Genomic DNA, 13,192 nt, shown 5'->3' on the forward strand with positions numbered 1-13,192 from the left:
CCCCCACACACACACAGTTGACTTGATGATAGGCCAGTGCCATGGGTCTTCAGTATCATCTGATGAAGCTTTGCTTTTAATATGAGCTTAGTCAAGGAGCCTTTGTCTGCTGGGAGAGAATTTGGAGAGGCACTCTGCTGTCTCCATTACTGGTTAACAGGTGTCTTTAGACCCTTGATGTTACCATCTCCTCATTTGGTCAGCCCCAGGTATGGTCACATACCTGATGAAATGGGTCTGATAGTGTTGTGATTGAGTCTGTCCACAAAAGTATTACTTGATCTTGAAGTTTGATATTCTCACCAAAGCTGGCAGATTTAGAGCATCTGTCTTAATGGATGTTCTAAGAGTTTGTTGCTCTTTCTTTGTAGTTTTAAACATCATTTGGGGAAGTTTTGCTGTCTGGCATTAATGCTGCTGCTATTTATTCTCTGTGAATGTTGTTCATAGCTGCTAGCCTCTGTGTGGTTTTGTTGTTTCATTAGCCTTATCTTTGTAAGCAGCCTATCTTAAACATCGCACCCCATTTTAGAAAGGGAAATTGATAGAGAAAAGTTTGGTCATTCAAGCTGCCAGTAAATTTGGATAGATGCCTGTTAAGTGTTTAATGTTTTTATCCAGTTAAGGATACTCTTTTCTGGGCTGGGGAGATGGCTCAGTAGAATAAGCACTTTCCCTGGCAAGCGCTAAGGGTCTGAGTTCCATCCCCGGTTCCAAAAAAAAAAAAAAAAAAAAGATACTCTTCCTTGGACATTTTGTTTAGATTCTGGGACTAGAATGTAATGGAAAAATTCCATTTGAAGACAGTAGTCAAAATCTATTCTTCAGTTGGCATAATTTGCATTTATTTCATTGGTCACTTCTCCAGGTGGCCCTAAATCAGCCTGATGGAGTAAGACATTCCAGACACTCACCTTTTGGACCAAAGCATAGTTAAAATTAAAGTAGCTGGAGTAGCTAGCATTACAGCTATCCTGTTCCTCACAGGTAACCCAAGAAGTAAAGGGGCAACATTTTGCTTCAGCAAAAATCTATGACTTACGTTCCTGCCATCCTGGTACAGGAAGGTTTAAACAGAATGTGTAATGGGAGCATTGCCTTTGCCAAATCAAGTAAGTGACAGGTTAACTAGACAATGTGACACTCACATTTCCTGTTAGCTCAGATAATTCTGTTTTTCCAAAGCTTTAGCAGCTTAATTAAATCTGTTGGACTGGGGGAGGAGAGAACTGTTCTTTAGTGGTTAACATGGTATTCAAGAAGAAAAAAACAAAGCCAAAGAAAACTCATTATCTGGCAAGTTTGCCTTAAAGATGGTAGTGGGTAGAATCTGGAATTTTAACCTCTTTTCAAAGCTGCCTATCTAGCTGGGTGTGGTGGCACACACCTGTAGTCCTAGCACTTGGGAGGCTAAGGCAGGAGGATCCCTGTGAGTTCAAGGCCAGCCGGGCTACACAGTGAACTCAAGATGAGCCTGAACTACATAGTGAGACCCTGTCTTAAAAAAAGAAAAAATTGCCTATCTCACATTCAGTGTGGACCTGTATGCCTAGTTATTTCAGGTGGAATTCTAGCTGTATTTTTAAATTTGAGTAAGGGTTTTGTGCATTTAACTTCTTATCTAGCTTTGTTTATCCATAATGACATTCTTACCACAGAGGTCTTGACAAAGCAGAGTAAAATATGCTGTTTAAATAGCTTATTTGTAATAAATGCACCTGAAATATATTTTTTACATCTAATACAGACTGTGATTTACTTGCATTGTTGTCAGTATCAGTTATGAGACTGAAGTTTGGTGTCTCCTTTTTATCATGTTTTTTCCCTTGTAGCAGTTGTGTTTAATGTCATTAAAAAGAAATAAAAGTTCTTGTCAGTGGCATATGTGCTGTAGCCGTCTGTTGCGGGCTTGGAGGAGGGTTATTTGCCTTCCTCTCTTGCGTAGGTAGGTTAGTGGGATATGGGAGGGCGGTGGCATTTAGTAGAACATGGTTCTGGGAAGGCAGGAATGGTTGCTTCTTTTGAGGGTAAATTACAGTGTTGAGGAAGGTGTTCCAGCAGTTAAGAAATTCTGAAATTGATTGGGATTTGCAGCTACATACGTGCGTGTCAGGAGCCTGACACAAGCAGAGCCTGAAATATCACTGCTCCTGTTGCTGCAGAGGGTGAGGGTGGCTCAGCCCTTCGCAGGCAGGCACTGCTTTGTGTTCCTTCCCATGTCTGTGTGGTTGGCCACTGTGTCTTTGTGTCCCACAGCCAGCACTGATTAAAAAGAAGTCATACTATTCCTGGGCATTCTCCCTTTAAGGATTAGAGAACCCAGAATTGATAGTACTGTACAAATTTGATGGCTGTTCTTCACTTCTTAAGAACCTGCTGCTTCAAGAACCTGTGGTGAAAGTTGGATAAGTGTGGATAGATGTGGGAGAGTGTGTTCCGTAGATTATTTTTATGAATCTAAGCTCTTAGACCTGCCCCCAGGAGCAAAGATGAAAGGACAGGCAATAATAGCTTGTCACCTATATTAAAGCCCAGGTCTTGGAAATCTCAATTCATGCAGGGAAAATCAGTAGCAACATATTTGAACAGACTCACTAGCCTGCTGTTCTGTAAGTGTTGTCTAGTATATAAATTCTAGACAAAGAATTTTCAGGTATAGGCTCAGTGTAAGTGTACTGAGGACCCAGCTATTGGATATTCTTGTCTCAGTCTGAGATATTACACATACCCATTTTATTCCTGTCAGGTGTGGATGATCATCTGCCTGATAATTATTTCCTTTTTAGTGGTGTGTTAGCACTCTAGGCATCAAAGTTTTCAGAGACTAGGCTGAATTCTCTGAGGTGATAGTGTCCCCTACACTCAGTTCATTTTATGTTATAAGAAAATGCAAGGAAAGGGGAAAATGGACCTTCTTTAAAAGGAAAGGGGCTCATTCTCCGACAAGGCCATGTTGAGCTTTTATAGGAAAGGAAAACCCAGCCACATAAAACTAGAAAGCCATTGTTACTGCTTTTTATGTTGTTCTTCCTTTCTTAGAATAAACAGAATTATTCCTTAGCTGATTTCAGAGTAGGTTTATATGCCAGAACACCTGTCAGGAAAAAATTCCCACTTGTCACAGGAAGTGTCAGCTGATCACTATTGGAATGCCTTAATGAACAGACTTGCCTTGTCATTCCTTCCCTCCTGTTCTCCTGTAACAACTGGAACATGCCACAGACAGAAACTCTGGCATTCCCAGCACCCATTGAGGAGATGGGATGTGATTGGGGGTGAGGATTGGCAGTACCCATTGAACCCAGACAGCACTAAGTTACAGCCCCTGTCCATTTTAATTTTTTTGAGGCACTGTCTCAGTTATCTAGTTATCAGTTGTCTCAGCTAACCTTGAATCTGAAGCCTTCCTGCCTTAGTCTTCCAAATAGTGGGCCACTTTGTCCCTCTTAGAATGTGGTCTTTTGGATCACAGTAACTAAATCTAAATGATAGCTCTGAAATTTATCAAGAGACTATTTGTATACAAAGATCTTCACTGTAGATTCAAGCCACAAGATTTTTTTTTTAAACTGGTGCAGCTGGGGACCTGGGGATATGGCTCAGTAGAATAAGCACTTGCCTGGCAAGCACAAGGGCCTGAGTTCAATCCCCTGTTACGCAAAAAAAAAAAAAAAAACTGGTGCAGCTGGAGTTGAGGGAGGCAGAATGTCACATTTATAGAAGCAATTTGGTTTTGGAGACTACTTATTAAAATGCAAGATTAAAAAATGTTAAATAGGGGCTGGTGAGATGGCTCAGTGGTCTAAAGCACCTACTTAGAACAAACTAAGCCAAGCCAAGCAAAGCAGAGGGACCGCGGTTCAATCCCCCAGCACCACATGCCAGCCAGCCCTGCCCCCTGGTGGGCTGAGCTGGCCACACACACACACAAATAAACACACAAATAAATAAATAAAAATAAATATTTAAAAATAAAAAAAGTAAAAAGAAAGATTAAAAACTGTTAAATAGGGGCTGGTGAGCTGGCTCAGTGGTCTAAAGCACCTACTTAGAACAAGCTTAGCAAAGCACAAGGACCGCGGTTCAATCCCCCAGCACCACATGCCAGCCAGCCCCACCCCCTGGTGGGCTGAGCTGGCCACACACACACACAAATAAATAATTTTTTAAAAATGTTAAATAGGTTTAAAGAGGGCTATATAGAAGTCTAAAATATAATGGATTGGTGAGATACTACATATTTCTGTAAAAGGGTGAATTAGAGATTTTTTTTTTTTCCTAAATGGGCTCTAGAAGAGGCCTAGGAGAAAAGGAATCTTGCCACCCAGAAAAGCTCACCAATCTGTTCCTCCCTTCAGACCTCCTCTTGTTCCTAGGACACCCCCAGGCCTATACCCTAAGAAGTGTATGACTCTGGTTAGCTTCCATTCTAACCTTTTTTTGGTACAAAGGAAAAGACCAGCTAGAGAAGAGACAGGTGTTAGGCAGTTCTGGCTAAGTCGGCCTCAGTCCGGCACTCCTCCTACATACAGGCCTGTTTGCCTGCTCTCCAAGAGCTGCCTGAGTCCTCCCCAAGTTGTGAGCAATCTCTGTGGATCCTTCATAGCTGCAGGGTTTGGATTTGCAAATAGCTGTTTAGGGAGACAAGGAAGGAATGGAGTTTTATCTAAGTGTCATTTGCTCCTGTACTCTAGACACAGATGAATCTGAAGACAGCCCTGATAGCACAGTTCTCAAACCCCACTAACAGTTGCCTCTACCTAATCCTGGCTTGAGGGCTTCTCCATTTGGGCCTATGAAGTATTTATTTTCACTGAGGTCTGGCCTAGAGTGGTGTGTGGCCCTAGCCTGCCCTAATCCCTGCTCATCTGACATTTTCTAAACAAGGCCTTCCTGGCCATGGATGAGGATGTTTGAAGTGCCCGATTTATTGGTTTGCTCATTGGCTAATGCCATTACTCTGCCTTTCAGCTTGCTGTTAAGATCATAGTGATGCTCGTTAACAGCCCAGAACTATGGCTGTGAATGCTGAGCAGCCTTTGCAGATCCTCTTCACTCCTTCCTTACTCCAGTGGGGGCGGGGGTGCATTCCTTTGCCCAGGGAAAGCATGCGGCCCTATCCAGAGAGGAAAACCCTTTGTTTTTAAAAACAGCACCAGCCTGCATACCTATGCAGTGAGACAGCCCAAGCTGGGCTTGGGAGAGCCTCAGAAAGAGGATGATGGAGCAGCTATTTTCTTCTCCTACACGTGCACCCCCATCTGTTCAAGAATTCCCTTCCAACTCCAGCTTGGCTGGCAGGCATGTCCCTAAGAAACTGCAGGCCAAAATGGAACAGAGAACTGATTCCCTCCTCCACACATCCTGACTTGCTGCCAATTGCCAGAAAAAGAGGGCAACATTTGGGCATTTACCAGGAGACAAGGATGTGCCTTTTCATTTGTCTTTTTATTTTACATTTAAAAAGTGGTTATTGCTCTAACTGTATTAGAGGTAAGGACCTCTCCTGTGAGGAGCCTTGGCCTCGCAGCCCCATTCAGCAGGGATGGAAGTCACAAGACAATGAGTGGAGCCTCATGCCTTCCCATGAGGAAGCCCTTGGTATTGCTGACATCTGCCTTTTATCCTGTCTCTCCTCCCCTGTGCTGCCACGCTTGGCCGAAGCTGTGGTGGCTGAGCCAGCCTGGAGAGCTCTGAAAGACTGGAGGGAAGGGATGGTCACTGGGTGATGGCTTGCAGCTCTGTCTTGGAGGCCAGTGCTCTTCACACTCAGCACAGCAAATATTCCCAAGTGCCTGCTGTGCATCAAGCTCGTGCTAGGCACATCCTCCACCCTCCTCTTCTTGGCCACCAACGGAAGACGCAGAGTCCACCTCTTCCCATGCAGGCATCCGGGCAGTGGTAACACCTCAGTCCCAGAAGAGTCTTGTTTTCCCTCATCAAGCACCATTGTTTGTTTTTTAACCAGAAAGGGGCAGTGGAGAGAGAGACCTGTCACCTCATACCACTCAGGCTCTAGGGAAGGACATGCAGACTCTGGGTAACCGTCACAGAATCTGGATGAGATGGAAAGATATGAAGACTCTAGAGGCTAATTGTGACAGCCAGGCTGCTTGGCCAGTCTGTAGTGAATGGCTTAGGCCTGCTTTCCAGCAACTTCCACTCCACAGTGGATGGGTCAGCAGTCCCCCGGATATAAAATGTGGATGTGCCTTTTCAGTTGCCCCAGCTAGCACTGCTTAAACTCCAAGAGATTCCTCCTCAAAAACAGAACTAGTACCCTCCAGGTCTTCTTCAACCCCCAGACTGATGATCTTACCGTGAAAGTAAATGTCAAGACAGACAACCAGCTTAACTCTTGAAGAATCCTCTGTCCTCTGGAATGGAGCCCTTCAATTTTGTTTTTCAAAAGAGACAAAACAGGAAACCTCTTACACACTCACAAAGGTGCATATCACACAACAAACGGGTCTCTGATGGCTACATCTAGAAAAGGCTTGATGACAGCCATGAGCCTGCACAGCGGGCCGCTCCATGGCATCCTCCAGTGCTCCTTGGTCTAAAAAACAGCTTGAGTCAGTCTTCGTGCTTTCCGTCTCCCAGAGCGCTTGCTGTGCATTTTCTCAAGGAGGAAGCCAGTCCAGGAGCGATGAGGAGGCAGAAGCTGTCTCATGCAGCTTTGCCTTTTTCCAGGCTGGGGCCAGACCTTTTAGTTTTGTGGCTTATTATTATTTTTTGCAGAATTTGGGTTTGTAGTTCAGAACTCTTTCATCAGACTGAGGGAAGAAGGAGAACTGCAGCTAGCTGTGCCTCCTCCCTGACTGCAGTTGGCCCTCTCCCAGTGCCCAGGACCCGTGGACCAGCAGAAAAGAAAAATGAAATCCTTCTCCCTGCAGACAGGCAGTCATGCTTTGATGATGTTCACTGAGGGCTTGTTTGGAAACTGGGAGGAAAGAAATGAGAGAAGTGGCCAAAGCTAATCGAACAGACTTCTTGCAAGGTGAGAAACAGGGCCTAAGGAAGATGGGAGCCAGCAGGGCTACAGCCTAAAAGCCTGGCTCTTATCCCTGTGGGAAGAGCAGCCCTCCCTGGAGGCTGCATCTGTCTGCTTTTTCCAACCCAGCCTTCAGCCTCACTCAGTGGCCACAACTGAATCCTGGGCTCAGAGCCCTGGTACCTCCATCTTTCCCAGCAGTCGTCCCTCTGGCTGGTTTGCTCATCTTCTGCAGATCTGCCTCTGGGCATAGCCTCAGCCACTGACATTGTTGAGGTGTTTCTGGAAATAGGGGGCAATAAGAGGCTTCAGGAAAAGGTGCCAGAAAGAGAGAAGCCCGGAGAGACAGAGGACAATAAGCTGGAGGATACAAAGTGGGGGGAGGAGGAGGTGCACGGAGGGCTGGAGGTTGGTTGGATAATCATCGTCAGAATCATGAGATCCTCTCATTCTCTACTGTCTTCTGAGCCGCTCAAGGCAAGCACTGAAAGGATTTCATATCTGTTTTACAGAAAAGGAAAAGAGGTGAAGCACCTGCCCAAAGCACACAACACAGCAGGAGCAGAAATGCGCCCTGCATCCCCTACTTCTGCTGCCCCACACCAACCAAGAATTCTGCCCTCCCCATTCTGCCTTTTTTTTTTTTTTTAAGTCACCATTGGCCCCTGGCACCCTGCAAAGGGAGAGAATCCAAAATCAATTTGCAGTGTCCCCTGTGTCACACAGGCAGCAGCCAAAATTGGCTCTGCCAGATGCAACCACGCCAGGCCCAGGGCTGACCCCTTCTGCAGTCCAGGCCCGCAGCGCACAGACAGGGGGCCACCTGCCGGTCTAGATCTTGGCCTCACCTTGCTGCGGAGGAGCCCCCCACCCTGGTGCTCTGGAGTGCTGGTTTCAGATGCACTCTTAGTTTTCTCCTTGTTGTTATTGGGTTCATTGTCCTTGATAATGTCATACTGGCGGCAGAAGAGGGCAATGACACCTGGGAGGACAAGTGGGAGCAGTCAGAGGCCAGGGCCTGGTTCCCGCTTCATTCCTATCTGTGCTTGCAAACAGTCTCTCCAGATGGTCTCCCCTGCACGACTTCAGCAGCCACCCTCCCGCCCCTGGCTTCTGCTCCCCTTGTCCCCTGTCAGCCATCCTTTGCTGCTGAGCCGATCTTCCTACAGCGTGCATCTGATCTCGTCTCCTCCCCACCTTTCCCACCTTTCCTGCAAACCTCTGACAGAGCCCCTTTTTCCTTAAGGGGAAAACAGAAACAATAGCATTTGGTGCGCAGGTGCCAGGCCTTGCGCTGTGTGGCCAGACATCTTCTCTCAAGCCACACAACTCAGGAAGTGCACCTTTTTTTTTTTTTTTTTTAATTTTTTATTTATTTGTGTGTGTATGTGTGGCCAGCTCAGCCCACCAGGGGGCGGGGCTGGCTGGCATGTGGTGCTGGGGGATTGAACCATGGTCCCTGTGCTTTGTTTAGCTTAGCTTGTTCTAAGTAGGTGCTTTAGACCATTGAGCCATCTCACCAGCCCCAGGAAGTGCACCTTTTTCCACTTTATAAGTGAGGACATCTGGGCCCAGAGAGTTGAACTAACTTATTTCAAGGTCACATTGCAGGATAGCTGGGAGCTGAACTCCGCAGCCTCCAGGGCCTGTTAAATGTCTAGTTTTATTAAGCTCGTAGGATGGAGACAGCCTATCTTTTGAGTCTGTTTTTATTTATTTATTTATTTTTACTTTTTTTTTTTTTGGCAAAACCAGGGGTTGAACTCAGCCCCTTGCGCTTGCCAGGGAAGCGCTTATTCCACTGAGCCATCTCCCCGGCCCCTACCCCAATTCTTATAAATGTTTTCCCTCATTTTACTTCTATGTTTATAGTGTTATTTCGTGATCTATTTTAGATATCTGCTGACTCCCCACCGTAGCAGATAAAACCCAGCAACACCCCTTGGTCCCCCTCCATTATTCTATCAGAATTAAACCACAAGTTCCGGTGAAATTCACCTTTTAGATTGTTATGATTGTGTAAACACTGTCTGTGCCGAGTCTAACAATGTGCTGTAAGCAAACCTCCTCTTTATACAACTCCTTGTTTTTCTTGCTTCTTTTAAGTGCCTATTTTTTATGTGCTTCAGGAACATTCCTTTCCAAATGCTTGTTCAACAGAGTCTGCCCTCTGAACCGCTGTGCTGATCAGGTTTTCCCACAGTACTGAAATCTCAAAGACTTCATCCATGGTCTCACCAATCTTTACTCCCTCACACTCTACCTTCTTTCATAGGTCTTAGCTGTACTGGGCCACACTGAGTTTAGCTTGTTTTTTGAACACACCATGTCCAGAATACCCTTCCTCTTGCAGCTGTTTGGTTAGCTCCTATTTATGCTTCAAAGCCCTATTCCCATGTTACCTCCACTTTAATTTTCTTGGTTTCTACTCTTAACTCCAGAATTAATTCCCTCTTTTCTGCTCCCATGCTTGATACTATTATAGTGCTCATCGCACCAAATTGTAGTGAAGCTTGAGCCTGTCTCCTTCCAAAATGAGTTCCTTAGAAGATTAGGGATTTTGTTCAAAATTTTCTTTTATTTTTTAAGATTTGGTTTGGTACAGGGTCTCACTGTGTAGCTCGGACTCATAGTGATCCTCCTGGCTCAGCCTCCCCAGTGCTGGGATTACAGGCATGTGCTACCATGTCCAGCTGTAGTGGCCAGCCAAACAGCATGGCATGTGGTACCAGGGATCGAACCCAGGTCCTTGAGCTAGCCAGGCAGACCGCTGAGCTATCTTCCCAGCTGACCCAGGGATAGTTTCTTTCTGTCTCTGTCTCTGTCTTTCTTTCTGGTACTGGGACTCAAACTCAGGATCTCATACTTAGCAGGCAGGTACTGTGCCATTGAGCTAAATCCCTGGCCCCGCCCCGAAATGTTCTTAATCACAACTGTAATATAATTGCTTGAATGGAGTGGCTGCTCAGTAAATGCCAGCTGAATTGAACTACACTTGGACATCTTCCTTAGGGAGCTCACAGACTACTTGGAAAAGACAGCCCTGAGCCTGACTAACTTACATAAGAAGGGCTGAAGGAGCAAACCATGTGCCGCAAAGCACAGAGGCCGGAGGGCCATTCCACTGGGTGGACGGGGGTTTCCAAGGCAGCAGGCTCGCAGCTGGCCCAGAAGGATGAGGAGGTAAGGCGCGTGGCCCAAACTTGAGGGCAGGCAGTAACTTTCCCAGGCTGCCCAGGCCTGAAGCCTGAATGGCTATAAAGAAGAAGGAGACGTTCGGCCATGGCCAGAAAATAAGGGTCTGTGGAGGTGTCCACCTCAGGAGGCTAAAATGCTTTTGAGGGGAAAGGTGAGTTCCTCCATAATTCCATAAGGCAACCAGTAATACGCTATGTTTTTGGTAAGGGAGGGACTATAGAAATGATCAGATCTGACCCTCACAGCTGTCTTTACTTCTCTTAGCTCTCTTCAAGCTCCTTCCCCTTAATTACTGTGAGAAAAGGATCTGGTCAGGGTCCCCAGGGTCCCCACAGATAATTAATAGAAGAAGGGTTCAAAGGCCAGACTCACCTGCCCACATGAACAGGACCACAACAATGATCAGCACCTCCCCTGTCCGCAGCTGTTGATTCCTCCCCATCTCCTTCATAGTCACCTCATCTGCGGAGAAACAGACACTAGGCCAGGGCTCCCCTGTCCTCTCCCAGCCATTCTTCGAGGGCTAAACTCACAACACTAAGTGCTTATCTGGACTGGTGCCCACACACCTATCACAAAGAGATCCAAGCACATAGTGACAGTTACCTAGGGTGACAGCTACTGGACTCAATCCAAACATGAGAATTATATAGCAAGTATCCCGGGGGACTCTCAGGTGCTGCTGTGCTTAGTTGTGATGGGGACAGGGAGAGGTGTTGACATACCACCCACTGCTCTGGCCCCAACTGCCCCTACCCTACTCCTCCATGCCCAGGGCCTGCCTTTGTTCTTAGAGGCCATCTTCTCAGCTTCACGTGGGGTCTTGAAGAGCACCGGCTCACTAGCTGGGCTCTGCCCCTGAATGGAGATGGCCTGCACGTGCACGATGTACTCTGTGTCCTCCTCCAGGTCCCACAGGGCGCATGAGCGGGTGGTAGTGTTCACTTCCTGGATGAAGCGCAGCATCCTCACGTCCTTCTTCTGTAAAGATGAATGCCAGACATGTGTCAGTGCCCAGGTGTGGAACCTACATCTGCCCACTGCCCCCTAGTGCCAAACCCTTTGCCTACACAGCCATCCCAACACCTCAGGTATTATAATTTGTGGGGCTAAAGAAACAGGTTCAGGGAGGTTAGGGAAGTTGCCCAAGGCTCTGTATCTAGTAAGAACTGGAACCAGGTCCTAAACACTATCTGAGCTGTCCCAGCTGAAAGCTTCTGTTCTCTCTACAAGGGACCAAGGCCTTTCCGAGGCTCCAGTTTCAAGCTGTATGTGCAGATTGCAGCCCATCTCTCTTGGTCTGTGTTCCTTTTTTCCTATTTTTTGAAACACCAACATCCTTCACCTAATCTGACACTTTCAACTTGTCCTTCCCTCCCAAGGACCCTCAAGAGGTTACCTGCTGAGAGATAGCAAATCCAATGACAACTTCATCTTCCAGGACATCCCAGCTGACCACTGCAGAGTTGGCCTTGAGGTGCCTGACAGTGACGTTCACTGGTGCTGAAGGGCTGTCTGTGGGGCAGGCAGGCAGCAGAGCTTGAGCATTCCCTGTGGTGAGCCCACCCAGCGGCGTCATGAGTGAGAGGGGGAAGCCTGAGAAGGCCTTGCTTTGTCGGGGGAGGGAGGAGACCAAGGTCTCAACTGTGGTTGGCTTCGTGGCTCTTGGTTCCTTGGTGGCTTGAGAAGCCTCAGGCTTCTTGTGTCTGGGATGCAGGTCCTTGTTGGCCATAGGCCTGCCTGAGGGCTCCAAGGCTAAAACTGATGATCTTGAGCCAGAGCTAGATCTAATGGGTAAGTTCAGGGGGACAAGTAAAGGAAGGGACTTAAGTAAGCAGGGTCACAGAAGCTGAATTTGACCAAAGCAGTCAAAAGGATTCCCAGTCCATTATAATCCTGTACTGTCAAGGGAGTGACCTTGAGAAAAGGAGAAAGACCCAGAGGTCAAGAAGGGCTAGGCCGGGGAAACCCTGGAATGTGGATAAGGGCCAATGCAGGAAGGAAATAGCCAGCTTCGGAGGGGCCTCTGTGAGCCCTTTCTCCACATCTGCCAGCCCTAAGGGGTCGGTCAAGAAGAGAGTAGGAAGGAGAGTGACAGGGAAGGGGGATCCAGGCAGGAAGAATCTTCCAGGGGAGAGGAGTAGAGTGACACAAGCCTCTGTCTCCCAAGGGGCAGATGCCTCAAGGGGAAAGACATGGGCCCAAGCAGGAGCCTTTCAGTTCACAGATAAAGTTAAGGCCCAGAGGCTGGGCCAGACATGGAGATAGACGGGACGAAGGACATAGACAGGTGGCGGCAGACAGACCAGAGAGCAAAGTAGAGGGCTAGAGATAGACAGAGACAGAAGCAGGGTAAGAGTGCTGAGCCACAGAGAGATAGATGAGTACTGGGAGAGACAGTGATGAGGCAGCTGCAGCCAGAAGGGACAGAGACGCATGTCAGGTGAGGCTGCACCCCAGGGTGTGGGCCAGACACTGATGAACCGGGCTCCGAGGCCCTTCTCCCCCTCTCCCCCTCCCCCGCCTCTCCCCGCCCCCCCAGGAGCCAGTTTGCAACCGTTTTCAGACACACACACACTTCTACATAACAGATGTATAAAGTTGGCTAGTGGAGCTTTGAGAGGTCTTTGGGGACAGAAAAGGAGGCCCGAGGTGGGGGGGAACTGATGTCCTCATCTGCTCTCTAGACCACAAAAGGGGACCATGGAACCCAAGGCAACGATCTGGGATGAAAGGATGGGGGTTACACCCTGGGGATCACAAACCCCTGAAAAACGGGGCCTGAGGTCATGCAAGGAGTTTGAAGGCTGAAGGACAAGTCTGGGGTCAAGAAGGTAGGGAAGCCTTGGGCTTGGGTCAGGTGAGCAGCTAGCAACTGAGACAGGCAGTCCCCGGGCAGCAGGGAGGGAACCAGGTCTTCCGGGGAGCAGGGGCAGGAAAGGAGGCTGCCCCGGCGCCCGCCCCCCGCCCCGGGCCCCCTTACCCGCCTGCACCAGCGCG

The 13,192-nt window shown here is 47.8% G+C and overlaps 1 protein-coding gene across 3 annotated transcripts; it reads right to left on the reverse strand.

The window, feature by feature from the left end:
• Nucleotides 1–5,429: 5,429 nt before the first annotated feature.
• On the reverse strand, nt 5,430–13,186 carry Fndc5 (fibronectin type III domain containing 5). Of its 3 annotated transcripts, none has more exons than XM_023701134.1 (6): nt 13,176–13,186; nt 11,592–11,707; nt 10,975–11,173; nt 10,565–10,654; nt 7,843–7,976; nt 5,430–6,943 (listed from the first exon to the last, which is right to left on the reverse strand). In XM_023701134.1, the coding sequence occupies exons 3-6, from the start codon at nt 11,156–11,158 to the stop codon at nt 6,905–6,907; spliced, it is 447 nt and encodes a 148-aa protein (XP_023556902.1). In that variant the 5' UTR covers nt 11,159–11,173; nt 11,592–11,707; nt 13,176–13,186; the 3' UTR covers nt 5,430–6,904. The 3 variants fall into 3 exon arrangements, with proteins under 3 accessions (XP_023556902.1, XP_023556903.1, XP_004641037.1); XM_023701135.1 differs by having other exon boundaries at nt 5,430–7,276; XM_004640980.2 differs by having other exon boundaries at nt 5,430–7,495.
• Between the last annotated feature and the right edge of the window lie 6 nt (nt 13,187–13,192).

This window comes from Octodon degus, unplaced genomic scaffold (assembly GCF_000260255.1).
Source record: "Octodon degus isolate 3935 unplaced genomic scaffold, OctDeg1.0 scaffold00130, whole genome shotgun sequence".
NCBI classification, from domain to species: domain Eukaryota; kingdom Metazoa; phylum Chordata; class Mammalia; order Rodentia; family Octodontidae; genus Octodon; species Octodon degus.